The sequence below is a fragment of the Salmo salar genome, chromosome 25 (genome assembly GCF_965601325.2).
Source record: "Salmo salar chromosome 25, fSalSal1, whole genome shotgun sequence".
In the NCBI taxonomy this organism is placed as follows: Eukaryota; Metazoa; Chordata; class Actinopteri; order Salmoniformes; family Salmonidae; genus Salmo; species Salmo salar.
Window position 1 is genome coordinate 41,306,813 of NC_138315.1, and position 27,102 is coordinate 41,333,914.

At 42.2% G+C, this 27,102-nt stretch overlaps 1 protein-coding gene across 3 annotated transcripts in view; it reads right to left on the bottom strand.

The window, feature by feature from the left end:
• Positions 1 to 15,488: 15,488 nt before the first annotated feature.
• LOC106586768 (beta-galactoside alpha-2,6-sialyltransferase 2) overlaps positions 15,489 to 27,102 on the bottom strand; it is a 112,550-nt gene continuing 100,936 nt past the window's right edge. The window contains exon 6 of one of the 3 annotated variants that reach the window (XM_014174374.3): positions 15,489 to 21,427. In XM_014174374.3, the coding sequence (XP_014029849.1) occupies positions 21,180 to 21,427 (248 nt within the window). In that variant the 3' untranslated portion in view covers positions 15,489 to 21,179. Of the gene's footprint in view, positions 21,428 to 22,820; positions 23,369 to 27,102 lie in introns of those variants that run through there. The other 2 variants (XM_082969157.1, XM_082969158.1) reach the window with 2 other exon arrangements.

The following is a 27,102-nucleotide window of genomic DNA, read 5'->3' on the forward strand; positions in this document are numbered from 1 at the left end:
CTAGCCTGGAGATACAGTCAGAACACCCCAGGTAAGGGCCTTTTAATTTGGACACTCCTCACTGAGCCTAGTGATACAGAACAGTCCAGCTAATGGCATTTTAATGAGGACACTGCTCCTGGGGATACACAGCAGCCCAGGTAATGGCATTTTAATGAGGACAGTCATTGCTGTTGCAGGAGAGGACACAGTGTGGGTATGTGTGTGGGCTGGCAGTTGGGTGGGTGGCTGTGTGTTTGCATATTAAGGAATCTTATTTCATTATTCAAAATGTGTATCTCAATAAATGACAGTCTCTGGCTATTAACAAACAGGTGTCAGTATTTAAACTGAACAACATCCTGAGGAAGTTCACTTAGCTTGCTGATAAATTGCCATATTTCAGAAACAGTCTTTAAATCATCACATCAGTCTTTATGATATCATCATATCCTAATCATAGAATTAGGAATAGGAATATTAGAATGGACATCAACTTTCTTATGATGGGATAAAAGTTCAGCCATGTTGGTCAGGGAATTGGTCAATCATGGATCACCAATTCTGTAATTTTTATACCTTTATTTAAAGTCAGTTAAGAACAAATTTTTATTTTCAATGAGGGCCTAGGAACAGTGGGTTCAGGGGCAGAACAGCCTGTTCAGGGGCAGAACAGCCTGTTCATGGGCAGAACGACAGATTTGTCAGCTCAGGGATTTGAACTTGCAACCTTTCGGTTATTAGTCCGCTCTAACCACTAGACTACCCTGCCGCCCCAAATCAATGAACTGGAAGATTATTTGCATTGTATGTTTGTTGGCTACGTAGCTAGCCAGCCAGTTTTAGAGGAACGATATGCTGAGTCAATATTCACGTAATAATGAATTCCCTTGACCACGCCCACAAATTGGGGGTCATAGTTTTTTTGTTATACAGAAATAACAAAACATGCTGAAAAGCTGCTGTGTTGTTCAATGTACATGTAACCAGGTGAAAAATCCAAACTTACGGATCGTAATGCTCCCACGTAAGGAAATAACGCCTGGGAGAAGAGCCCTGTGGCTTCAGGCTATTCGGAGTGGGAAATGTGGGGACACAGTGGCCAAGTAGGGTACACGTCTATGTGTGTAGAAAACATTTCATCACAGGTAAGACATTTAATTTGTTTAGGATAGTCAATTTGTAACTGCACTCACTACTTGTAGCTGTATAGTCCATGTGTTTGTGTTGTTGGTCTTGGCTTGCTTAATGATCTGGTCGATAGCTATTTAGCACATGGCTACTAGCACCGTCATGAAAGGGGCATGAGGGAAAGCCTACAATGTTACGTTTTTCTATTTCTAAGTAGTGAGAACGCTCTGGAGCAGGCAATGTTCAAAAGTATCTTTAGAAATTGTGTACTTTTCTTAAATGTAGTTTTGTAATTTGCTAAAACAACCAGACAAGAAAATTGTTTGAAAAGGGGTCAAGTTTTTGCTGTGAGCCAACCTAGGTAACCACAGGTTGTTTTCCCCACAGGCGGGCGTTCTATCTAATACTTACTGGGACTATTCAATACATTTTTCAAAATCCATTTTACCTTTATTTACCTAGGAACAAATTCTTATTTTCAATGACAGACTAGGAACAGTGGGTTAACTGCCTTGTTCAGGGGCAGAACGACAGATTTTTACCTTGTCAACTCAGAGATTCACTCTTGCAACCTTTCGGTTACTAGTCCAACGCTCTAACCACTAGGCTACCTGCCCTCCCTATGCATAGCTAATACATACAGGGGGTACCAGTACTGTGTCAAAATAACTGCCAACAAGCCATTCAACCAAATCAAAACAAATTTAATTTCTCACATGCGCCAAATACAACAGGCCTTACAGTGAAATGCAGTGAAATTACAAGCCCTTAACCAACAGTGCAGTTGTAAGAAAATACCTACAAAAAAGTAAGATAAGAATAACAAATAATTAAAGAGCAGCAGTAAAATAATAATAGTGTGGCTATATAAAGGGGGTACAGGTACAGAGTCACTGTGCGGGGGCACCAGTGTCGAGGTAACTGAGGTAATATGTACATGTAGGTAGAGTTATTAAAGTGCAGTCAATCCACAGCCATACGCTGTCAGTTGATAATAACACTCACAGCTTTCCAACAAAACAAAACATTTAGGCATTTATGGTTTGTTACACATATTTTAGAGGCTATTTATACAGAACAATTGTATAAAACCTGTATAAACGGTATTTATAATTATATGACAATATTTTAGGTTGACAATAACTCTATTACACAATTTCTGATGCATCAGATGCTCTATTGTATGTTTCCTGCATCAGTCAAAGCTATTGCTGTTCATTCCAATTAGACTGTGTAGAAAACCCTTACAGTTGCACATGAGTCCTTCTCTAACTCTCAGTCTAAGACACTTTATTACATGTAGGTAGGGGGGATGGGCGTTCCATTGTCTACAGTCACTCTGCCCCCAACTTTCACGCCTCTTCCCCTGGAACACTCTGTTGCTATGGGTAACCAGAATCATGTGACACCCGGTTAGCCAATCAGTGGCCTAGCCTGGGGTTTCAGCTGCACCTGAATTATTTAGTTGCATCCAGGAGCCCAGGTTGACTACAGCTCTATAAACTCCAGGGCTCCACACCAACTCATCAGCTGGACCCTTCCACATGGGCAATAAACGCGTGGCTGACCATGAACCACTTACACTACTACTCTCCAGGGCCGTAACCACTGTTTTAGTTTTTGTGATGTCCGGAAGAGGACATTTTTACAAGTTGAAGCTCATTCACTGCATTTGTATACAATTAAAGAATGTCAAAATGTGATTTTTTTAGAACAGAAAAAATGACCCCAGCCATTATCAACTTGGCTGCTGTAGGTTCATTCACCTCAGTCCATCTACAAACACATCAAATCAAACTTTATTAGTCACATGCTCCGAATACAACAGGTGTAGACCTTACCGTGAAATGCTTACTAACAAGCCCTAAACCAACAATGCAGTTCAAGAAATAGAGTTAAGAAAATATTTACCAAATAAACTAAAGTAAAAAAGAATAAAAAAGTAACACAAAATAACAATAACGAGGCTATATACAGGGGGTACCGGTACTGTGTCAATATGTGGGGGTACCTGTTAGTCGAGGTAATTTGTACGTGTAGGTAGGGGTGAAGTGACTATTCATAGATAATAAACAGCCTATTAGCTATGCAGTTGAAAGGGGGGAAATGTGATAAATGAATCACACTAACACGTAGCATCAGTTGTTGCTCAGTCAGTTGTAATGATGAATTGCTCATCAACTCTTTACATAGATCTCTCTTTTCTTAAATTACATAGCGTTCACATTTGTATTACCAGTCATTACTAATCAAGCACTGCACAAACAGACATCAATGGAGCACACAGATGATCGTATTATTACATTAATATGAATTATTCGAATATTACTTACTATTCTGTATTAATATCAGTGATGTCCTTACTTGTTTGAAAAGAGTAGTACAGATTTTCTCAGGGGTCCTAACATGGGCTCCGACCCCAAGTTTGGGAACCACTGTACTACCCTCTCTCTGCTTGCTTCCTCTCTCTGTCTCTCTCTCTGTCTGTCTCCTCTTCTTCCTCCTCGGCAGTGGCGATTTGTGGGGGGGGCAAAGAAGAAAAGTGGGATGCATGCCAGCAAAGCCATTACACAACATTAAACAATACATGAATTGCACTATAACGGTGACAAACGGTGCCCACAAACGGCCTTCGTAAATCTGTCCCAACAGCCATCCCAACACCTTACCACCGCTACACCTGGCTATCAGCGGAGCCTTGTCTGGCAGCGAAACAGTTCATTCAGCCTCATTTACTGCCTTTAAAAAAACATAGCTGATATGGCTGACTTACTTAAACAAATGTGGTTTCTACTGACAATTGAGATGTACAAACTATGGCATAAGGGAACAATGAGCGGATAAGAGGCAATCCGTAATTTCAATTAAGACATTAATGAGTGAGCTAGGACGGACGTAGTAAATATAACTATTTGTTCAGCACTTTTGAAATGTACACTGACAGAATTCAGAACATGGGCCGTTCTTACAGTTTTCTCCCTGTACACCAAGTAGGATAAATAAAGGGGGCATATATGCAGACAATTAAAGCTCTTACAATATTCGATGGTGACATTTCCCTAAAACAGGTTATAGGCTACATGTGCACCACCAAGTTAGAACAGTAGGCCAAATTAAGTGGGGTAAATAGACCAGATTATTAGGGTGAGGCATATGGGCTACTAACATCTTACTACACAACATACACAGTATTACTTTCTTAGCTACAGTGTACATATCTCCCTGGCATATTACATCCTTTTTTGCAGCAGCATACAATGCATTTTTTTGGACATTGTTGTGCTGTGCTCACTTGAACAGGAATGTGGCATGGCGGTCCTTCATGGGCAAATTTTGTCATCAAAGTCTGGCATTCTCTGGATTTATGGTGCTTTCAAAACAACTGGGAACTCTGAAAAAAACAAGGTTGAATCATGATGACGTCATTGATCTTCAGGTTGTAGCTCTAGAAATCGGCCGGATTTATAATTCTGAGTTGGATGACCGTTCAAAACGTATTTTCCAAAACAGTTTTCACAATTCCGAGTAAACGGTTGTTTTGAGCGCAGCACAAATCATGCTTCATTGACAGCATGGCCAATGTTGAATGTTTATCATTTTAAACTTGGAAAATAGCTCCTTAATCCCAGATTTGGGACCACACAGCCACTCCACTGAATAGCAGGCTAGTGATTGCTTTGCAATGCTTGCAGTTACTCACTGTCACTGATTCCTTCCAAACCACTCATTGTTGAATTTATGATTTCCAACTTGTGTGTCCAATGGCCGATGAGCACCGATACATTTTATTTATAATTTCTCTTCATTATTTCTCTTCATATGACAAGGATTAAAAAGTATTCGCCAGTAGATTGTCGACGTGATTCATGATGATGACTGCTAGCTAATATTTTGAAAGTATGATGTTGACATGATCAGTCCAATCAAAGCTACTGTACATATAACGTGATTTGACTACATTTTATCTGTGGCCAATGACCATGAGCCTTCTTTGATGGGCACTTCTAATGTAACTCTATGGCAGCACCTAAGAGGCTAGAATTTTCTAGCTCTACCCTTATACTTGGCTGTGACGTAGTGTCTGTGACGTAGTGTCCACATGAGTCACTGTGCAACGCTCCGTATTTTCTGCTGCCTTTCCCCACCACCACAGAAAGCACTGAGCTAAGCTGAAACACCTGCATTTTGGAGCTGCCTTACTCAAGAAAACAAAAAAGAGACAATGTTTGTATGCAGCTTTATTAACTCAATGATATATATATTTTGTACATTGTTTGCAAACTGATATGTGACATGTATTAATGCCAAAATAACATGCAAAACAGACAAACCCCCCACCCAAAAAATGTTTCATAAAAAAATAAACATTGTGCTAAAAATGTAGAAGAGCCCCACCTGGCTCCTGCTCCACGGTGCAATGCAGCCTGCCTCAGCCTCACCACTGAGCACCACATCTCTGTCTGTCTTAATAGCCTACCCCCGTAAAGCAAAGTTATTATGAGAACTTAGTAGCCTATTTTTTGCCCCTGCTGAGGTAGGCTGCGTTTAATGTTAGCTTTTTACTTCATCCTTCTAGCTGGCTAGGTAATACTAGCCAGAGCCCTTTAATGTTAACGCAATAGAAGTCTCTGCTGGCAGCTAGCCACCTAACTGACTGACATATAAGCGACTATTTATTTACCAGTTGTACACTCATTCTCTGTTGACATGTCAGGAATTGCCGGATGGTTTTAAAATTGCCATTTGTCCGGCATCTCGTAAACACTCGGTGTCAGCAGCGTCTCTAGTTGCTTAATTGAGCCGACTCCGAGCTGGGATAGTTCGTTTCACATTTCACGTCTCGGGCCCTCGGGCCTCGGCTGCGAGAGGGCGGAGTTAGCTGTTTGAGAGTGTTAGGCCGACACCCACTCATTATCAAAATCCAGAAAAGAGCCATTAAATTCTACAACCACCTAAAAGGAAGCGATTCCCAAACCTTCCATAACAAAGCCATCACCTACAGAGAGATGAACCTGGAGAAGAGTCGCCTAAGCAAGCTGGTCTGGGCCTCTGTTCACAAACACAAACAGACCCCACAGAGCCCCAGGACAGCAACACAATTAGACCCAACCAAATCATGAGAAAACAAAAAGATAATTACTGACACAATTAACAAAAAAACTGAGCAAACTTGAATGCTATTTGGCCCTAAACAGAGAGTACACAGTGGCAGAATACCTGACCACTGTGACTGTCCCAAACTTACGGAAAGCTTTGACTATGTACAGACTCAGTGAGCATAGCCTTGCTATTGAGAAAGGCCGCCGTAGGCAGACCTGGCTCTCAAGAGAAGACAGGCTATGTGCACACTGCTCACAAAATGAGGTGGAAACTGAGCTGCACTTCCTAACCTCCTACCAAATGTATGACCATATTAGAGACACATATTTCCCTCAGATTACACAGACCAACAAAGAATTAGAAAACAAACCCAATTTTGATGAACTCCCATATCTATTGCGTGAAATACCACAGTGTGCCATCACAGCAGCAAGATTTGTGACCTGTTGCCACAAGAAAGGGGAAACCAGTGAAGAACAAACACCATTGTAAATACAACCCATATTTATGTTTATTTATATTCCCTTTGTACTTTTTATTTGTACATAATATGTCATTTGAAATGTCTTTATTCTTTTAGAGCTTTTGTGAGTGTAATGTTTACTGTACATTTTTTATTGTTTATTTCACTTTTGTTCATTATTTGTTTAACTTTCTTTGGCAATCTAAACATATGTTTCCCATGCCAATAAAGCCCCGTAAATTGAAATTGAATTGAGTGGTGAATGTGCCGCTAAAAAGGCAAATCCTGGGGACACAGGCGAAAATAACTAACAAACCACTGTTCATGATTCCACTCATCCTGCAAAGAGGGTAGCCGCGATTAGAACTCAGTCAGTTGAAGAATATAAGCGTTCTGAGCTTTGATCTACGCTGGGAGCAATATTTACATGTTGACTCGTAATTCATCTTCTTTATTGTGTACAAAATATATTTTTTCATAATATTTTTTTCCAAATTAGAACAAACATTCTGTGTCCTCATATGTAGTTACGGCCCTGCTTCTCTCCTCTTCCTGTTTTCCGTGTGTGTCTCTGTTTGGTCTATGGAAATAAAGTGTGAATTATATCCCTGTTTCCTACTGGTCATTTACGTCTTCTAACCGGGGTGCTTGGACAGTTGTAACTATAATCTAAACTGGCACCTCTTTCAGAGACATGGTGGCTCTCTCTTTCACACTGGTTTTGGATTTCGTCCCTGACCACAAGAGCTGCCATTTTCAGACCATTCTGGAACTTTTGGGGTTTGACACAGACCCTCTAGTAATTTAATAGGACCTCTATAATCCTAATCTTTATGACGTCATCACATTCTGAACTCACCATGTCTCTATGACATTATCACATTGTTGCCTACCTTACCAGTGTCGTCACGACATCATCATATTGTAATATCCCCAAGTGTAATTTATGATATAATCAATCCTGTGTCAACAAGGCAATTAAAATAATGATAGTCAGAAACATTTCCACATTGTTGAAAATAACAGAAAGGCTAGATGTTGTAATTTTAATATGCCTGCACATAAAATTGATTTAGAAAGCATAAAATTACCGTTGACACACCATAGTAGACAGCTCTCTAGGCAGACACAATGAGAGAGAGAGAGAGAGAGAGAGAGAGAGAGATTTACACCTGTTGTATTTGGCGCATGTGACAAATAAAATGTGATTTGAGAGAGACAAAGAGAGAGACAAAGAGAGAGAGAGAAAGAGTGACAGAGAAAGAAAGATGGAGCGAGACAGATGGAAAGAGAGAGAGAGAGAGAGACAGAGAAAGAGAGATAAAGAAAGAGTGTGTGCTTGTGGTATGCGTGTGTTTAGTCAGTGATGTGCCTAATAGAATCCCCTTGCGTTCTGTTGATATGAGACTTTATGGGTTATTAAATCAGTTCAGAACCTTCCTAGAAGCACTGTTACATAACTATGGAGGTGAGACAGCTAATTTGTTAATGTTTATATTCAGTACATTTACATGTGCTCTCTATGTGTTTCACATTCAGATGTTACAATTAGACACAATGTTGTGCTAGATTAGACTGTGGCTGAGATCAAAGCCTCTTGGAGAAGTGATTTGTGAATTTGGCAGCTCTCTGATATGAAAAGAGCAGAGAAAAGAGGGAGAGAAAGACTTCCTCACTCGCTGTAGGGCAGAATCTGCCTCCAAGGCCAAGGTTAGATGGAGTTTACAGACAATCCCACCTCTCTGTAGAGGGAAAGCTGGGGTGGTAAACTCAGCAGTATTGCAGATTTTCATTGTTTCCCTTGACTTAAAGACACACACACACACACACACACACACACACACACACACACACACACACACACACACTCATCTGCTTACATCAAATGTTGATGAAATTGCTTCAACTTTGTTTGGAGGATATAGTGTTATAATGTACTTTATGTTAACCTGATGACTTGAATACACCAGTACGATGTAGGAAGCATTGGCTCATTATCAAAAAATGTTGATCATAAGACTCCCACCAATAAAGTTGTGTCACAGCAATGGTCAATGTCCCCAATTTGTTGCTTCTTGTGATCCCTTCCACTTGTTTCTCATTAAAAAGTCTAGCTCAAACTGTGGGTGTTGGTATTCAGAGCAGAACCTCCACGTTTCGAGACAGGAAGAAACAACACACATTTTTCACCAAGTACTACGAAATTATGTATTCAGACCCGCCAGGATTTACTGGGGATTTCTAGTGACATTTGCGGGCAAAAATGATTGATTTTGGTGTGACAATTCTGACAATTTGCAAGGCAATTTGCAATGAATTTGTTGCGAAAATGTATTGATGTGGTGTGATTGGTTTAAAATACAAGCCCTCTTTTTTGTACAGCGGTGGTGGGTCAGTTTTATGCAATAATATTGCAATGATTTGACAATTTTATGTGGAAATAGTGTGGTGATTTTTCAAATTTGCAAGCCCTCACATAATATGCAGGAAGTTGTTGATTTTGTAGAAGGAATCCTGCAGGGACAAACATTTTCACAATGTCTGTAGACGTTCAGTCTAAACTGAACTGTCTTTAAACACAGAGTAGGTAGAAAGAGGTTACCAATAGAGATCTTTGTGCAGAGCTGTGGTGGTAACACTCCCCACTGGAGATCAGGGTTCAATCCCAGCATCCACTATTTCTCCCACTTGCTTGTGTCCCCACCTAATTTCCTTACTGTCTATCTGAGTGTTAAAACACCTCAAATGTGTTCAAGCACCAAAAAAAAGAAGTGTAGAGAGATGTGCTGCCAGTCACATCAAGATTTATCAAAGCGGCTAATAAAAATGCTAGGGGATCACTGTGGGCAGAAAGAGATTGAGGTGAGCTGTTAAAATATCACCAGAGGGATCAACGAGCAGACATCTACCTATCTGTCGTCTCATCCAGCTCCTATGTTTAGTGCACACACTGACTTTAGAGGGTCACCATGGCTGCGGTCCAAACACTTAAAAGACACACCCTCGTCCGCTTACCCTCGCCTTATGCCCTTGGAGGAATCCCCATCGCCATATTGGATGGTGGTCCAAATGATTAGCCAAGCAAGGGAAGTTTGCAACGTAACCCCCTCAGCCCTCGTTTTTAGTCGGCTTTGCGAGTGTACAATTATGTTCACTCCGGGACCTGAAACTCCCCATAATTCAATTTGTGACGATAGTACATCCGCTAAGAAAAGTCAGTGAAAACTTAAAAACAACATCAATGGAGAAGTCAGCATACAAGTGTAAGTAAAAACGAATGCAAATAAGTTCGAAATTTTGCTACTACGTAAAAAGTAAATATGTTTTTGTTTGGTTATCTTTTGGAAATTGTAGAAATAAAACATTTTACTTCTTCAGAAGTTCCAGCTAGGCAGGCTAATGTTATTTATCTAATTAATTTGCTAGCTATCATACAGTAGGCGTATATTAATATTTATATATTTAGTATAAGTAGACATGCACTCATAATTGAATGTAGCGGATATAAAGCACCCACAAGCTACCGGTGGCTGAAAACACAATCATTGCGCGATGAACGAGTGACGAATTTCCCGGCCCAGGGTGGTCCATTTAAAAATCATTCCTTCCTCCCTCGCCCCTTGCCCTGCAAGTGTAAACTCATCAGACGTCATGATACATCATCAGATGTGTTCACTTAATTTGAGGGCTGAGGGGATAGGGTGCGTCTTTGAAGTGTTTGGACCGCAGCCCATGTCTCCCCAAGGCCCTGTTTATTACTAACCCTTTATGAGTGTGTTCATCTCCCAATAGATCAATCTGTGGAACTCTTCAACTCAATCTGCTTTCTCATTTAGTCAGCCAATAATTGGTCAATGAATCTCTCTTTCTCCCCCTTCTGCCTTCCTCACTCCGTTCTTTTGTCTTCTCTCCTTCTTCCCTTCCTCACTACCACCCAATGTCTCTCTCCTTCTCTTTCTCTCTCCCGCTGCTTTTACCACTCTTTCTCCGGCTCCCCCTCTCCTCTCCCCCACTCCTCTCCTCTCCCTCCCCAGGTATCGTGTCGTTGATCTCCCTGGTGGTCCTTTCATATGACCGCTACAGTACCCTGACCGTGTACAACAAGCATGGTCCCGACTACCGCAAGCCCCTGCTGGCCGTGGGGGGCTCCTGGCTGTACTCCCTGATCTGGACGGTGCCCCCCCTGCTAGGCTGGAGTAGCTACGACCTGGAGGGGGCCGGCACCAGCTGCTCCGTGTCCTGGACCCTGAGGACAGCTCAGTCCCACGCCTACATCATCTGTCTGTTCGTCTTCTGCCTGGGCCTACCCATCGTCATCATGGTCTACTGCTACTGTCGGCTGCTGTGGGCCGTCAAACAGGTGGGGTGGGGGATAAAAGGATAGATGGAGAGAGAGAGGGTGGGGCTGAGGGAACCCCTCATCCCAGAAGAACACAGATACTGTTGACTGATGGGAGGGAGGGAGAGAGGGAGAGAGACAGAGACAGATGCGGAGAGAGTAAAGTATTGACATTGAGAGATGTACAATGTACTAAAAGAGAGACTGAGAGAAAACGAAAGAATGTGTGTTTGTAAAAAAAAAAAAAAACATTTTATTGGTCACATACACATGGTTAGCAGATTATTGCGAGTGTAGCGAAATGCTGAGTTGTGAAAGAGTTGGTAATGTGTGCGTGTGTTAGAGAGCCCTCCAAATTGAATTGAATCTGGCTCACTATTGAGATCAATTTCAGCACTATACTCACAACTAAACTAAACCCTTATTGTGTTTTAATCAAGATTAGTGTGATCCATGCGCCTGCCCATTCAATTTATTCTGGGGGTCAATTAACTCCAAGATCACCCTGCTAGAACACCTAGTGAGTCTGGAGAAGTAGGTTGTTTCAACTAGGGCTGGGAATTGCCAGGAACCTCGTGATACCATATTATCATAATACTAGGTGCTGATCCGATTATGTATTGCGATTCTCACGATTCTATATGTATTGAGATTCGATACTGTGATTTTATTGCAATTTTATGTTACCAGAACATTGTTCATTATATGTGTTCTGTAGAGAGACAAGAGAAAGCATGAGAAAATTAGTTTTGATCAGTAATGGAAATAAATTGGTGAAAACTTGTTGGCTCAGGATTTAAAAGGATTTGGCACAGGTGCAGCCAACTAGCGCTAACTAACACTTCCCATAGCTGCAGGAAGTAGTTTGGGGGTGCTGTATATTTTATAGATTTTTATTTTATTTTCAAGGGGGGGTGCTGAAAAAACATGTTTGCCCTCTCTACAGAAGCTATATTGGGCTGCTAATACAGCACCATTAAAGGCCCAGTGCACTATTTTTATGAATTTTAGTATAACATTTTTTTAAATATTTTATTTTATTAATATATCATTTTTTATTCCGATTTTTCAGGGTTGCTGCAGCAACCTCAGAACCCCTACTTTCCGCGGCAGCGAGATTTTTTTTTAAATACATACATTTTTTTATACAAATCAATACTTGGAGTCAAACTATCGATATAATATCGTTCAAACTAATATTGCGATATGTAACTGTATCGATTTTTCCCCATCACTAATTTCAACCTTGTTATTTTATACTCCATTATCTTCCAAGATCACATTTCTGGGGGATTAATGCTGCCAAAACAAATGTTAAAGTAAAGCTGCTGCAGTGTGTAAATATTGCCCCAGCCTCAGCCAGTGTGTGTAGTTGATGTGTGAGTGTTTGGGTTTGGATTAAGGGACCGTTCTCAGTGTAGGTTCGTACTGAAGAAGACTGTTAAGCTGAAACGTCTGTGTATGCGATCCTGATGTCAACCCATCACACTTTAATGCCCTCAGATAGAGCCAGGGCCAGGAATGAGTGAATGAGGGGGTTAGCTGAGTGCTGTCTGGATTTCCCAATACCAATCTGTTTTTAGTGGGACTCGGAGTCCCGGACTCACAACCAGCAGCTTTCACAAAGCTCTACGCCATTCCAAGTGAGCGCAGGGAAATGCTCTGAGAAACATGTGAACATGTACATGCATGAACGTACGTGCTTCATACACACACACATACTCTCTGTAGTGACTTTCCCTTTTTTGCTGTGAGTGTGTGTTAGTCAGTGTTGGGGAGTCGTGAATTATATTGAGGTAACTAGTAATTAACTCAATTTTTTTGCAGTAGCTTGGTGGTACTGTAGTTTAACTTAATTCAAATCTAGGTAATTTTTTCAGCAGTTAATTACTATTTGTTTTGCTTTGTAGTGGTAGAAAACAATAAGATATGGGTGAAGTAGGCAAGAAATTCATTTCTTTTTCCACATCAGACCTGCTTAATTCTCACTCAGAACATAGTTTTTGTGTTTAGTAGGCAAAATTACACATTCTGTTAACATTTGACCACAAAGTGAAATTTGTTATTACAATTTGTAGTCTAGAATTTCATATGTACATATGATATTTTTTGGGGATATAGTGAAGTACTTTTTCAAAGTAACTTTGGTTAAGTAAACTATATTTTTCTTAAGAGTAGCTTTAGTGTAGCTTAAATTCCAGAGTGAAGTAATTGGTAGCTTGGTGAACTATGTTTTCAGAGTAGCTTCCCCAACGCTGTTGTTAGTCACTGACCCCTCGCTTGAACCCCGCCTCCGCTTGAACCCCCCCGCCTCTAAATAATAATTTTCTTCTGTTAGGACTCCTCTGATAAGAATAAGTAGCTTTCACTAAATGTGACTTGCTCACGCAATCACTGCACTGTGGGGCTCAATAGACAAATGAATTTGAGTCCAGAGCATTACTCAACAGCATCCCTATGGAGCGTCAGGGTCATGGTCACCGCATGGTGTGAAGAACTGACCAATCCATGCCGATACAGCTGTTCTGGTATTAGAGCTGTGTTTACATTGCCCCTGGCAACTCATCCTGAATTTACTTTCGCTGCTTTATCGATCGTTCCATACATAAATCTGAACCTGCCATCCTATAAGTATTTTGAGCTGACGTCAAAATGACGTGTTTCATGATTTCTGTAGGGAAGCTCTGGCCCAACCCATCGGTTTCTGGCACCAATCAGAATGGTCAGAATGTGTTTGCATTCTAAAAGAGTCAGGCAAAAGAGCAAATCAAGTCTTGCTATAGGTTATCATTTTGAGGTTCCGTTAGCGAAGCATCACTGATCAATGATTTGGAGGAAACTAAACCATAGTCGTTCTCCCATCATGTCACCTTTTTACCTTTGCTACGGTTTAGGCCTAATGGAGGTTATTGGGACAGTAGCCTATTACGTCCAGTCTCTGGATTAATTTGATGCAGGGAGGTACAAGGGAATCTGGTCATAAAAAGCCACTTTATGTTGGCGAACGGCGAACAGGATAGAGAGTGGGACAGTGCCTTAATCCTCTAAAATGGAAGAAGGAGAATAGAATCTCTCTCTCTGCTGTCCCTTTCGTTCTTTGGGCTGACAGGGATACTGGGGGAGATGGATGGAGAGTCAGGCATTCCATTGCTGAAATGGGAGGTTAGCGGCACAGAACGGATGGACTGATTATCACTGTCTCTCTGTGGGTTAGGAGAGAAGCCCTCAGGCAGAACAATGAGCACACTGCAGGGACGGAGCACAACCAGAGAGAGGGAGAGTAGGAGGGAGGGGACCTGTCAGCGTGAGATAGTTAAAGAGATATTAGCTCTGAACAGATTGTGTGTTTACCCCCCGGGGACTCTGTCGTGTCTAAAGGGACATCTATTAAACTCTAACACCACCATGCTGTTTCAGCTCAAACACACACACACACACACCCTTTTCCCTCCCTATCATCATACTATTCCCTCCCAAATATTTACACATTTATCAAACGTATTAGAGTCCAGAGCCTTACATTAGGTGTGTGTGTGTGGTGTCCAGAGGATTGACAATAACAAATACAGCAAACAAATGTCTATTTGGACAAAATACTATTTTAGTCTCTCCCAGGGGTGAAAACACATTCTCTCCTCCTCTTCTCTTCTCCTCCTCTCTCCTTTTCCCCTTCTACCTCCTCCTTTTCTCTCCTCCTCTTCTCTCTCATCTTCCCTCCTCTTCTGCTGTTCTCTCTCCTCCTCTTCTCTCTTCTCTCTCCTCTTCCTCCCCCTTCTTCTCCCCTCTCCACCCTCCTCTTTTCCACTCCTCTCTCCTCTTCCCCCTCCTCTCCTTCTCTCCCCTCCCCTCCTCTTCTCTTCCTCCTCTCTCCTCTCCCTCTCCCCTTTTATCTCCCTCTCTCCCCTCCTCCTTTCCTCCTCCTCTCCCCTCCCCACTCACTCTCTCCTCACTCACACTGTCCTTTCATCTCTCCTGTCTCTAGGTGGGTAAGATCCGTAAGACTGCGGCACGGCGGCGAGAGCACCACATCCTGTTTATGGTGCTGACCACAGTGGTGTGTTATATACTGTGCTGGATGCCCTATGGTGTGGTGGCCATGATGGCCACATTCGGCCGGCCCGGCATCATCACCCCCGTGGCCGCCGTCGTGCCCTCCCTCCTGGCCAAGAGCAGCACCGTCATCAACCCCATCATCTACATCCTCATGAACAAACAGGTGAGGCAGCCGGGGGGTGTTTGTGGAGGGGGGGGGGGGGGGGGGTGTAATGTGTATTGGGTGGTGCTTGGTAATGTGTGTGTGTGTGTTTTGTCGGTAATCTAAGGCCGGGATTCAATCCGATCGCGCATTGTTGAGTGTGTCTTTTAAAGGCAAGGTTCCTGAATGCATTTACGCTAAACACGGAGATGCCGGCTCAAACGGAAATTACATTCAAATGGCGCATTGTGACAGCGACAGTCTTTATAACTCCAGACTAATCCTTTGTACATGTACAATGTCTTTATTTACATGGTAAAAAATAACAATGAATTAACAACAATTTAATTTTATACCAACAGTCAACTTAAATACCTTTGTGTAAAAAACCTGTAATGACAAATCAAAAGGAAAGTTTTAGTCATAACATTTTTTATCCCAAGGCTGAAAATGAGATGTGCTTTTCAATAACACTTTGGTCATGATGAATCACCCACACTCTCTCTCTCTCTCCCTTTCCTCTCAGCCTTTGTTCAAAGCCCTCTTGGAAATCTGAGGACAACTTAAAAACCATGAAATGTTTCCATTTTAAAGGCAGTGTTGTGGCGCTGTGAATCTCCACCCTACAGAAAAGGATGCGAGCGAGTGAGAGAGAGAGATATCAAAAACATACTGTGGAGGAGGAATCAAGTTAAGCAGTGACCTCCAAAACAAACTCTTTCTCTTTGTTGTCTGGCATGCCAGTCCATACAGAGATGTCTGGCATGCCAGTCCATACAGAGATGTCTGGCATGCCAGTCCATAACGAGATGTCTGGCATGCCAGTCCATACAGAGATGTCTGGCATGCCAGTCCATACAGAGATGTCTGGCATGCCAGTCCATACAGAGATGTCTGGCATGCCAGTCCATACAGAGATGTCTGGCATGCCAGTCCATACAGAGATGTCTGGCATGCCAGTCCATACAGAGATGTCTGGCATGCCAGTCCATACAGAGATGTCTGGCATGCCAGTCCATACAGAGATGTCTGGCATGCCAGTCCATACAGAGATGTCTGGCATGCCAGTCCATACAGAGATGTCTGGCATGCCAGTCCATACAGAGATGTTGGTCGTCTTTATCGCCCCTAAACACATGCTAGAAGACAAACAGAGCCCCCTTCCACCCAACCACCTACCTGCATCAGCAAGTAAACGTTAAATAAATAAATCATTGGGAACAGTATCAAGATTCCACTACCGTTGCCAAAAGCATTGCATTTGATCAAGGAGTGCTTCTACAGACTATATGAAGATGCTAATAATAGCTGCTCTCTTGTTTCCAGCTGGATGGAATTTCCCTACGCACACAATATACACAGCGCCAGTAGAAATATTGGACATTTTTCCATCATGGTCTTTTTTTTTACTTGGAGCTCTAAATACTAAATTACAGTAAAGTACAGTCAATTGCAGTACAGTAAAGTACAGTATACATGGACAATTGAAACCTCCTAGCCCTGCTCCGGTTAGACTTGCATGCTCTGTCCATTGGAATATAAACAAAGTTATTACAAATGAATTTCATATTTTTTTGCACCATCACTGTGTCACAATCACAATCACAAGCGTAACAGTTACAGTTAGTTAGGGTTGCAATGTTACCGGTAATTTACCAAACTTACTGGATCTTTAGTCATTTTGGTAATTTACAGAAAATATGGCAATCGTAACTTTGGTAGTTTATACCATGTAAAAATGTATTCATATATAGCATTCATTTATTATATCTGTGTCCACATCATCCATGAGTTTCTAGTAGATAGAGCAGAAGGTTCAAGAGAAAATAGCCCAATTAATGAAAAAAAGAATCTAAGCAACAAGGGAATTATCTTCAATTAACTGCAACTCTGCCATTTATTGACTTTTCACAACTGCCACCAGTTTGACACCAAAACATTAACAAATACATAGAAAAAAAGTGTGGTATTCACCAAGTTGATGGTTTATAATTAGGATAATGTTTTACAGCTGTCATCATTTTTATTCTTATTTAATTCTTAATTCATTATTTTAGATATTTTACATGTGATAAGGCCACACAGAGGGCCAGAGATAATTACAGACACCCGATATTATCTGAAATACCCAAATGGGCCATTAGATATCTTGTGAAAGAGTACATAAAATCTTTGTAAGATACCAAAATTCTGGTATTTTACTGGATAACTTCAAAAGATTCCAGTAATGCACCCTCCCCTTGTAACCCTAGTTAAAGTTGATGATTTGTAAACATCAATAATAATGCATGGAGATGAATCAGAGATGAGCCTTCTGATACACTGTGTGTAAGAGACTCTTCCAGACAGCTTCACAACAGCCTTGTTTCACTCAGATCTCTCAGTGAGAGGTTGGCCCTAGGCGATCATGCGACACAGAGGTGCATCTGGCTCCTCAAAGCCAATATTTTCTTTCCATCAGTGTGATATTTTGCTTGCCTGGGGTGCCGGTGTAACAGTTATTCGGAACCACGCTTGCGTGCTGAGTAACCTTGCCTGAGACCTGAACTTGCGTTAGCTCCCCGAACTACTGCCAAGGCTTTATTTATTTTGATTTAACCTTTATTTCTACAGGGAGTACCATTGAATACAAAGGACTCTATCCAAGGGAGCCCTGCATGAACACAATTTATTAAAACAATTACAACATTCAATGTAATAAGAACATACAATACTATAAGAAATTCATAAAATTGCAAAGAGCCATCAGAGTTCCCCTCATACCGACACAGCCTTCACATCACAGATTTAAAACAGCTCTAACCCTAAATGGTATTCCTGTTCGGTCTCTCTTCTATCACCTGAATACAACAACAGTTGCCTCGGTTTATCCCAAGCAGCGTTTGTTTGCCATGTGTAGAACTGAATAAATTCCTTTCTGCAACTCTGGTTAAGCATGGTTCCTGGAGCAAGGGCATAGCAACAAGTTACAGAATAACAAACGCTAATACACAAACACACATCTCTTATTTGCGTTCTGTCACTGACTGCCAATGTCAACCCCTTCCATGTTTTCCCTGGCCAGGGAATGGTCACTAGCTGGACGCTACAGAGAGAACTACAGTGACAAATAGGTTAGATGGACAAGTACATGATCTGTTTGTTTTCATTGGGTCAGCTGGGGATCAAGGTGAAGCTTAGTAGTTGTAAGCGGATTTGTGGTTGGAAACCACTGAGCCTCCATTGTCCATTCCAGCATGGCCAGATAGTTCATTCTATAGGGCTCTATATGTCATTCTATAGGATCACTATTAGAATAGGTCTCTGAGAAATCCCCCATCTCCTTTCCTTTATACACACACACACACACACGCACACACACACACACACACACACACACACACACACACACACACACACACACACACACACACACACACACACACACACACACACACACACACACACACACACACACACACACACACACACACACACACACACACACACGAGATAGCTAGCTAAAATGTACTGTAGGCAAGTCTGGCACAGAGTCAGGATAAATAACAAAGCCATTAAAACACAAAGTGAGTGTGGAGATATTACTGCTTGAAATCCCTGCCACGATAAGAAATGTTCTCCAGCAGCGCACCAGGGCAGGCTGCTGCAAGCTCAGGCATAATAATAATTTCAGACCAATATTGGACTATTGAGTCAAAATGACAACGGTAAAGACATAATGAACGATAGTTTCAAGGTAGAACTAGACTACGCTCTGCTGTATGCCTGGGAGGAAGTCTAGCTACTGGACCCTGCAGACTGAACCCCTCATTCTCTTGACTCCATCAAATGGCACACAGTCAGAGTAGTGCTCATAGACAGAAGGGCCCTAAGGAGAGGTTTGATTACATTCAAAGTGACAGGTCAATCAGCGCAGTAGCTACAGCTGCTTTTAAAGAGACGTCAGAGAGAGGGCGTTGGTTCAATTGCCTTTTGGCATGGGGTGGACACTGGACAGTATGGGAGTTTGACTAGTGATCTCTCCTACTCGCCACTAACAGAACACAGGACGGTCTGAGCTATGGGCTGATTAGCAGGCTTCTTTAAATCTCAACTATTAAACAATTAAATAAGCAACAAAAAGTTCAACAATGACACTGCAGTTAAATGGATGGCATATGTGAATGATCAGTCTGAGGGTGTTTTGAAAGGCAACCCAGTGTTCGTTTGGCCACTAGGCACAGGGTTATAGCTGTTTTCAGAAAGTGTTGCGAGTCCCTTCTCTTACCCCCTAGCTCCTATCCACTTGCCTCTCATCATTTGGTGTACTGGATTAAACCTAAGAATGGGCAACCAATGTGTTTTCCAGGGTTTGGTACCCAACTACCCACCAGACATGCATTTGAAGTGGCAGCCTTGAAATGGCAGGCAGTCACCAGCCTGTCATTAGCCAGTCTTAAAGTGCTAAGTGGGGAGTGTGACAATCTGTTTATTGGCAACTGGTCTGGTGCAGTCAAGCTTGAGGATTGGACAGGAGTGACATAAAGCGCAGCAGCAGCAAAACAGCACTCAAAATCATTGACAACAACAAATAAGACTTCACAAATAAGAATAGAAAAGAACATTTAAGGAATGTCAAATACAGCAAAATGTGACGGTTGTAGATCAAAAACAATGTACCTCCATCTTGGTTAGATAATACTTAGAGGGTTTGGTGTAGTTCCAGTGTGCCTGTATGGAGCAACATATAGCCCCTCTGTGTATGTACAGTGTACGGGTGTGTGTTGTGTATGTATTGTCTTTGAAGTTATATGGAGGTACATTTCCAATAGAACTTCATGTGTGTTACATGTTGTCGGGAGTGTGTGGCTGGTGTACGCAGAGTTTGTATCTTTTCAAAAGTGTGTGTTCGATATGGACGTGTGTGAGACATTCAGTGCGGACCACTGCTCATTTTCTCAAACATTAATTTACCACCCCATGAGAGCCATAACCCGCTATTAAAAAAACACAGACACCCACCATTAAAAAACTGTGGACTGTCCTTTTAAGAAAGAAGAGCAACCAGAGCTCTGGAGAAACAACACTTCACAACAGCAAAAAACATCCAAATATATCAAAACCGTTTCTCTATCTAAAAACACTTTTCTATTGCTACCCTAGACAGCTCTTCTCTCTTCCGGCTCAGCAATGGCAGAGATAGAGGTGGTCACATTGGGCATGTCTTGGGCTTGTTAACCCTCTGAGGAGGGTTGAAAAGTAGCTGATTGCATGTAATCTGATTACAACAACTGGTAACTGTAATCAGTTACGTTACCAGCAAAAATACTATCATCAGATTACAAATACTTTTGAAAAACTAGCTCATTACTTTTTGGATTACTTTTAAATTTAGAAAGGATGTTTGCGAAAAAATACATTACGACACCTTTCCGTTTTCTCAGTGACATTCAATTAAGCGTTGTTTAAGTTTGTTCCACCTGAGCGAGTCTGACCACAAGTCAGAGACCACTATGATGATACACCAAATGATGACCACCAATCAAAGACCACTATGATGACACACCAAATGCATTTGATGGATCCTTTTGTCTTCTATGTAATCCAAAAGTAACTGAGCGTAATCAGATTACGTTACTGAGTTTGGGTAATCCCAAAAATTACGTTACTGATTACAATTTGACAGGTAACTAGTAACTGTTGATTACATTTGGAAAGTAACGTTCCCAACCCTGCCTGTGAGGAAGGCAAGGTTTTGACTGATGTGGGTTCTGTTGATAAATCCTGACTTAGATGTAGTTAGACTAGAGCTGTACCCTCCGGTTTGATCCCATCCCACACAGAGGGGCTATGGCTTAGGTTCTCCACTGTTCTACGTGGTTCTACATGGTTGCCTCCGGGTTCCCCCTAAGGTCAGAGTCCAGAGGGTTCTTATTGCACCGTTTTCCCTTAGACGCGTGGAGTCATGGTGGTTCCATGTGTGGCTTCCTAGTTCAGAGTTCACAGTTGACGGTGTTGAAGCCGGGGAGGGTGACACGGCCCTTCCTCTTCAGGTCTCTCACAGGGCCTGTGTTGATGCGCTGCACCAGACTCTTCTCATAGAGCAGCGGGTGGTACGCCCCCAGGGTGCATGCAGCGTCGTAGTAGCGCTCGTGGTAGTGGCACAGGTCTGTCTGCCGCAGCGAGGGGATGTACTCGTACACGTGGACCTCTTCGCACAGCGCCATCATCAGGAGGATGCCTGTAATTACAACGACAAGGCAGAGCATGAAGTGTTACATATTCTAGCATACACACACACAAGTTACACACACACAAGTTACACATTCCACAAAACACACAATCCATTAAGCTGTCCCCGACACATTTTTTTTTGATTGACTGAAAGTCATCTGTTCTTTAAACGAATCAATTGGCAGGAATTTTAAAACGTGCATTTTTACATACATAGACATTAATAAAATCAACTATATATTTTTACATTTTACATTTACGTCATTTAGCAGACGCTCTTATCCAGAGCGACTTACAAATTGGTGCATTCACCTTATGATATCCAGTGGAACAACCACTTTACAATAGTACATCTATATCTTTTTTTGGGGGGGGGGGGGGGAGTTAGAAGGATTACTTTATCATATCCCAGGTATTCCTTAAAGAGGTGGGGTTTCAGGTGTCTACGGAAGGTGGTGATTGACTCCGCTGTCCTGGCGTCGTGAGGGAGCTTGTTCCACCATTGGGGTGCCAGAGCAGCGAACAGTTTTGACTGGGCTGAGCAGGAACTGTGCTTCCGCAGAGGTAGGGGGGCCAGCAGGCCAGAGGTGGATGAACGCAGTGCCCTTGTTTGGGTGTAGGGCCTGATCAGAGCCTGAAGGTACGGAGGTGCCGTTCCCCTCACAGCTCCGTAGGCAAGCACCATGGTCTTGTAGCAGATGCGAGCTTCACCTGGAAGCCAGTGGAGTGTGCGGAGGAGCGGGGTGACGCGAGAGAACTTGGGAAGGTTGAACACCAGACGGGCTGCGGCGTTCTGGATGAGTTGTAGGGGTTTAATGGCACAGGCAGGGAGCCCCGCCAACAACGAGTTGCAGTAATCCAGACGGGAGATGACAAGTGCCTGGATTAGGACCTGCGCCGCTTCCTGTGTAAGGCAGGGTCATACTCTGAGAATGTTGTATAGCATGAACCTACAGGATCGGGTCACCGCCTTGATGTTAGCGGAGAACGACAGGGTGTTGTCCAGGGTCACGCCGAGGCTCTTAGCACTCTGGGAGGAGGACACAATGGAGTTGTCCACCGTGATGGCGAGATCATGGAACGGGCAGTCCTTCCCCGGGAGGAAGAGCAGCTCCGTCTTGCCGAGGTTCAGCTTGAGGTGGTGATCCGTCATCCACACTGATATGTCTGCCAGACATACAGAGATGCGATTCGCCACCTGGTTATCAGAAGGGGGAAAGGAGAAGATTAATTGTGTGTCGTCTGCGTAGCAATGATAGGAGAGACCATGTGAGGATATGACAGAGCCAAGTGACTTGGTGTATAGCGAGAATAGGAGAGGGCCTAGAACTGAGCCCTGGGGGACACCAGTGGTGAGAGCACGTGGTGCGGAGACGGATTCTCGCCACGCCACCTGGTAGGAGCGACCTGTCAGGTAGGACGCAATCCAAGAGTGAGCTGCGCCGGAGATACCCAACTCGGAGAGGGTGGAGAGGAGGATCTGATGGTTCACAGTATCAAAGGCAGCAGATAGGTCTAGAAGGATGAGAACAGAGGAGAGAGAGTTAGCTTTAGCAGTGCGGAGAGCCTCCGTGACACAGAGAAGAGCAGTCTCAGTTGAATGACCAGCCTTGAAACCTGACTGATTTGGATCGAGAAGGTCATTCTGAGAGAGATAGCAGGAGAGCTGGCCAAGGACGGCACGTTCAAGTTTTGGAGAGAAAAGAAAGAAGGGATACTGGTCTGTAGTTGTTGACATCGGAGGGATCGAGTGTAGGTTTTTTGAGAAGGGGTGCAACTCTCGCTCTCTTGAAGACGGAAGGGACGTAGCCAGCGGTCAAGGATGAGTTGATGAGCGAGGTGAGGTAAGGGAGAAGGTCTCCGGAAATGGTCTGGAGAAGAGAGGAGGGGATAGGGTCAAGCGGGCAGGTTGTTGGGCGGCCGGCCGTCACAAGACGCAAGATTTCATCTGGAGAGAGAGGGGAGAAAGAGGTCAAAGCATAGGGTAGGGCAATATGTATTGAGCTTGTCTGATGCTTTAAGCGCACTGTTAGATGAAGTAAGACACAAATGACTCAAGAGGGAGCCAAAGATCAAGATAAGCAGAAGAAAAAAACCTAACCAGACTATCCTCCTCCCGCTCCTACTGGCTTTCACAGATTCTGCCTTCACTCTCCTGAAGTTGCCGGTCATAGGCTGCATGAGGAGTCAGCAACCTTTCTCACCTGGAATCCCAATTTATCTTAACATTTCTACCACCCTGCGTGCCAGTTATGGTTTTCATGTGCACATTTTCATGGAACAGTTTAATTTAATTTATAATAATGTCTTCGTATCTCAAATTCATTGTCATGAAAATGAATGAAAATGATACAAACCTAAAAAGTAACTTATTGCCATTTCCAACTATGTAAAAATAGCCAATAAAGCCAACAAATAAAAACATTGCAGACTGCAGATAAAAATAAATATCCTCTAAAATCACATTGGCTACACATGGCCTGTCTGCAACGAACATGAAACATTGTATCAACTATTAACTTGGGTATGGCCTAAAGCTGGTGCTAGCTAACTTGAAACATTGTATAAAATATGCTGGGCCCTCAGAGGTTCCTGAGCCAGTGAGCTTGGGACAGACACAACTGTAGGCTAATTGCACAAGGGATAAGAGGTCATCAGGTAGGCCTGTTCTATGATGTTTCCACTGGATCAGAACATGACATTTTTCTCTTTCATGCTGAGAGCTTATCGAAAGGGAGAGCGCTGGAAAGATGTTTCAAATACATTGAGGAACTGATGTCATTCTCAATGGATGTATAAACAGACTTTGAGAAGCTCCACAGCTCATTAGTGGTGGTGCGTTATGCCAATCAGAAATACCATCAGATCCTCAAATGGACACTATAGGTTTACTTCTATGCGTAATCAGGGGCGTGTCCTTACTCAACAGAAGCGCTTCAAACAAAAGACAATGACTACATTGACAAAACTTGGAAATCGAATGAAATAAACCAAAACTTGTTTCTCATAAGTGTAGCATAGGTTGTGCGCTCTGAAAAACAATGTGTCCCCTCCGACAACAAGAACAGTAAAATACTGGAATAATAATATATTGAATGCATTAACAGAAATGACCGTAACCAAACAAACATTGTAGATTAGAAATGATAGGAATTAAGTCAAAAGTTTGGACACACCTACTCATTCAAGGGGTTTTCTTTATTGTTTTACTATTTTCTACATTGTAGAATAATAATGAAAACAGCAAAACTATGAAATAACACATTGAATAATGTAACCAAAAAAGGTGTTAAACAAATCAATATCGATTTTATATTTGAGATTCTTCAAAGTAGCCAACCTTTACCTTGATGACAGCTTTGCACACTCTTGGCATTCTCGCATGTGTGGGAACCATCCGTTCACCTTCTCTGAGTCTCAAAGAATCGGCCGTTGGAACCAAAAATCTCAAACTTGGACTCATCAGACCAAAGGACAGATCTCCACCAGTCTAATGTTCTTTAGTAGTGGTTTCTTTGCAGCAATTCGCCCATGAAGGCCTGATTCATGCAGTCTCCTCTGAACAGTTGATGTTGAGATGGGTCTGTTACTTGAACTCTGTGAAGCATTTATTTGGGCTGCAGTCTGAGATGCCGTTAACTCTAATGAACTTATCCTCTGCAGCAGCAGTAACTCCGGATCAACGGCACTTGAAAAAAAATGCAAAGTTCTTTACATTTTCCGTATTGATTGACCTTCATGTCTTAAAGTAATGATGGACTCTTGTTTTCTTTGCTTATTTGAGCTGTTCTTGCCATAATATGGACTTGGGCTTTTACCAAATAGGGCTATCTTCTGTATACCATTAATCACTGAGCCAACTGATTAGCTCAAACGCATTAAGAAGGAAAGGAATTCCACTTTTAACAAGGCACACCTGTTAACTTCACTAGGGTAGGGGGCAGTATTTTCACGGCCGGATGAAAAATGTACCCAAATTAAACGGCCTACTACTCGGGCCCAGGAACTGGAATACGCATATTATTAGTAGATTTGGATAGAAAACACTCTGAAGTTTCTAAAACTGTTTGAATGATGTCTGTGAGTATAACAGAACTCATATGGCAGGCAAAAAACGGAGAAAAATCTAAGCAGGAAGTGAGAATTCTGGTGCTTGTAGTCCTTTCAAGTCTTGCCAATCGAACACACAGTGACTAAGGATTAATTTTGGCTTCCACTAGATGTCAACAGTCTTTAGAACCTTTTTTGAGGCGTCTACGATGAACAGAGACCCGACTGGAAGGCTGGGAAGTTGGTAACCCAAGGAATGACATAACTTCATTGGTGCGCATTCATGGGAGTGTTGGCTTTGTTCCAAAACCTTTTTCAAGACACAGGAACCGTCCGGTTGAAATATTACTGAATCTTCACGTTCTATATGCCCTAAAGATTGATGTTTTACAACGTTTTACATGTTTGAACGAACGTAAATAAAAAATGTTTTTACTTTTCGTCGTGACATTTCCCTCGCGCGCCCTACATTTGGAGTACCTTACTGAACGTGCAAACAACATGGAGTTATTTGGACATAAATTATGGCTTTTATCGAACAAAACAACATTTGTTGAGTACCTGGGATTCCTGGAAGTGCCTTCTGATGAAGATCATCAAAGGTAAGTGAATATTTCTAATACTATTTATTAATTTAGATGACTCCAACATGGCGGCTATCTGTATCGCCTAGTGTTTTTTTCTGAGCTCAGTACTCAGATTATTGCAAAGTGTGATTTCCCAGTAAAGTTATTTTGAAATCTGGCAATGCGGTTGCATTCAGGAGATGTTAATCTATAATTCTTTGAATGACAGTTTAATATTTTATCAATGTTTTTGAAGAGTATTTTTGTAGATTGTGGTGCTGATTCACCGGCAGTATTGGAGGCAAAATATTTTCTCAACATCACGCGGCAATGTAAAATGCTGTTTTTATATACAAATATGAACTTTATCGAACAAAAAAATGCATGTATTGTATAACAATGTCCTAGGAGTGTCATCTGATGAAGATCGTCAAAGGTTAGTGCTTCATTTAGCTGTGTTTTGTGTATTTGTGATGCATGCTAGTTGCTTAGAAAATGGCTGTGTAGTTATTGTGTCAATGTACTCTCCTAACATAATCTAATGTTTTGCAATGGAAATTTGTAAGTCGCTCTGGATAAGAGCATCTGCTAAATGACTTAAATGTAAATGTAATGCTTTCGCTGTAAAGCCTTTTGGAAATCGGACAACGTGGTTCGATTCAGGAGAAGTGTATCTATAAAATGATGTAAAATAGTCCTACGTTTGAGAACTTTGAATTATGACATTTTGTGGTTTTAAATCTGGCGCTCTGATTTTTCACTGGCTGTTGAATAGGGTGGGACGATTTCCTTCCCTAGAGAGGTTAACTTCTCTAGGGCCAGTGGGACGATTTCGTCCCACCTACGTAACAGCCAGTGGAATCCCGTGGCGCGTTATTCAAATACCTTAGAAATGCTATTACTTCATTTTCTCAAACATATGACTATTTTACACCATTTTAAAGACAAGACTCTCGTTAATCTAACCACACTGTCCGATTTTAAAAAGGCTTTACAACGAAAGCAAAACATTAGATTATGTCAGCAGAGTACCCAGCCAGAAATAATCAGACACCCATTTTTCAAG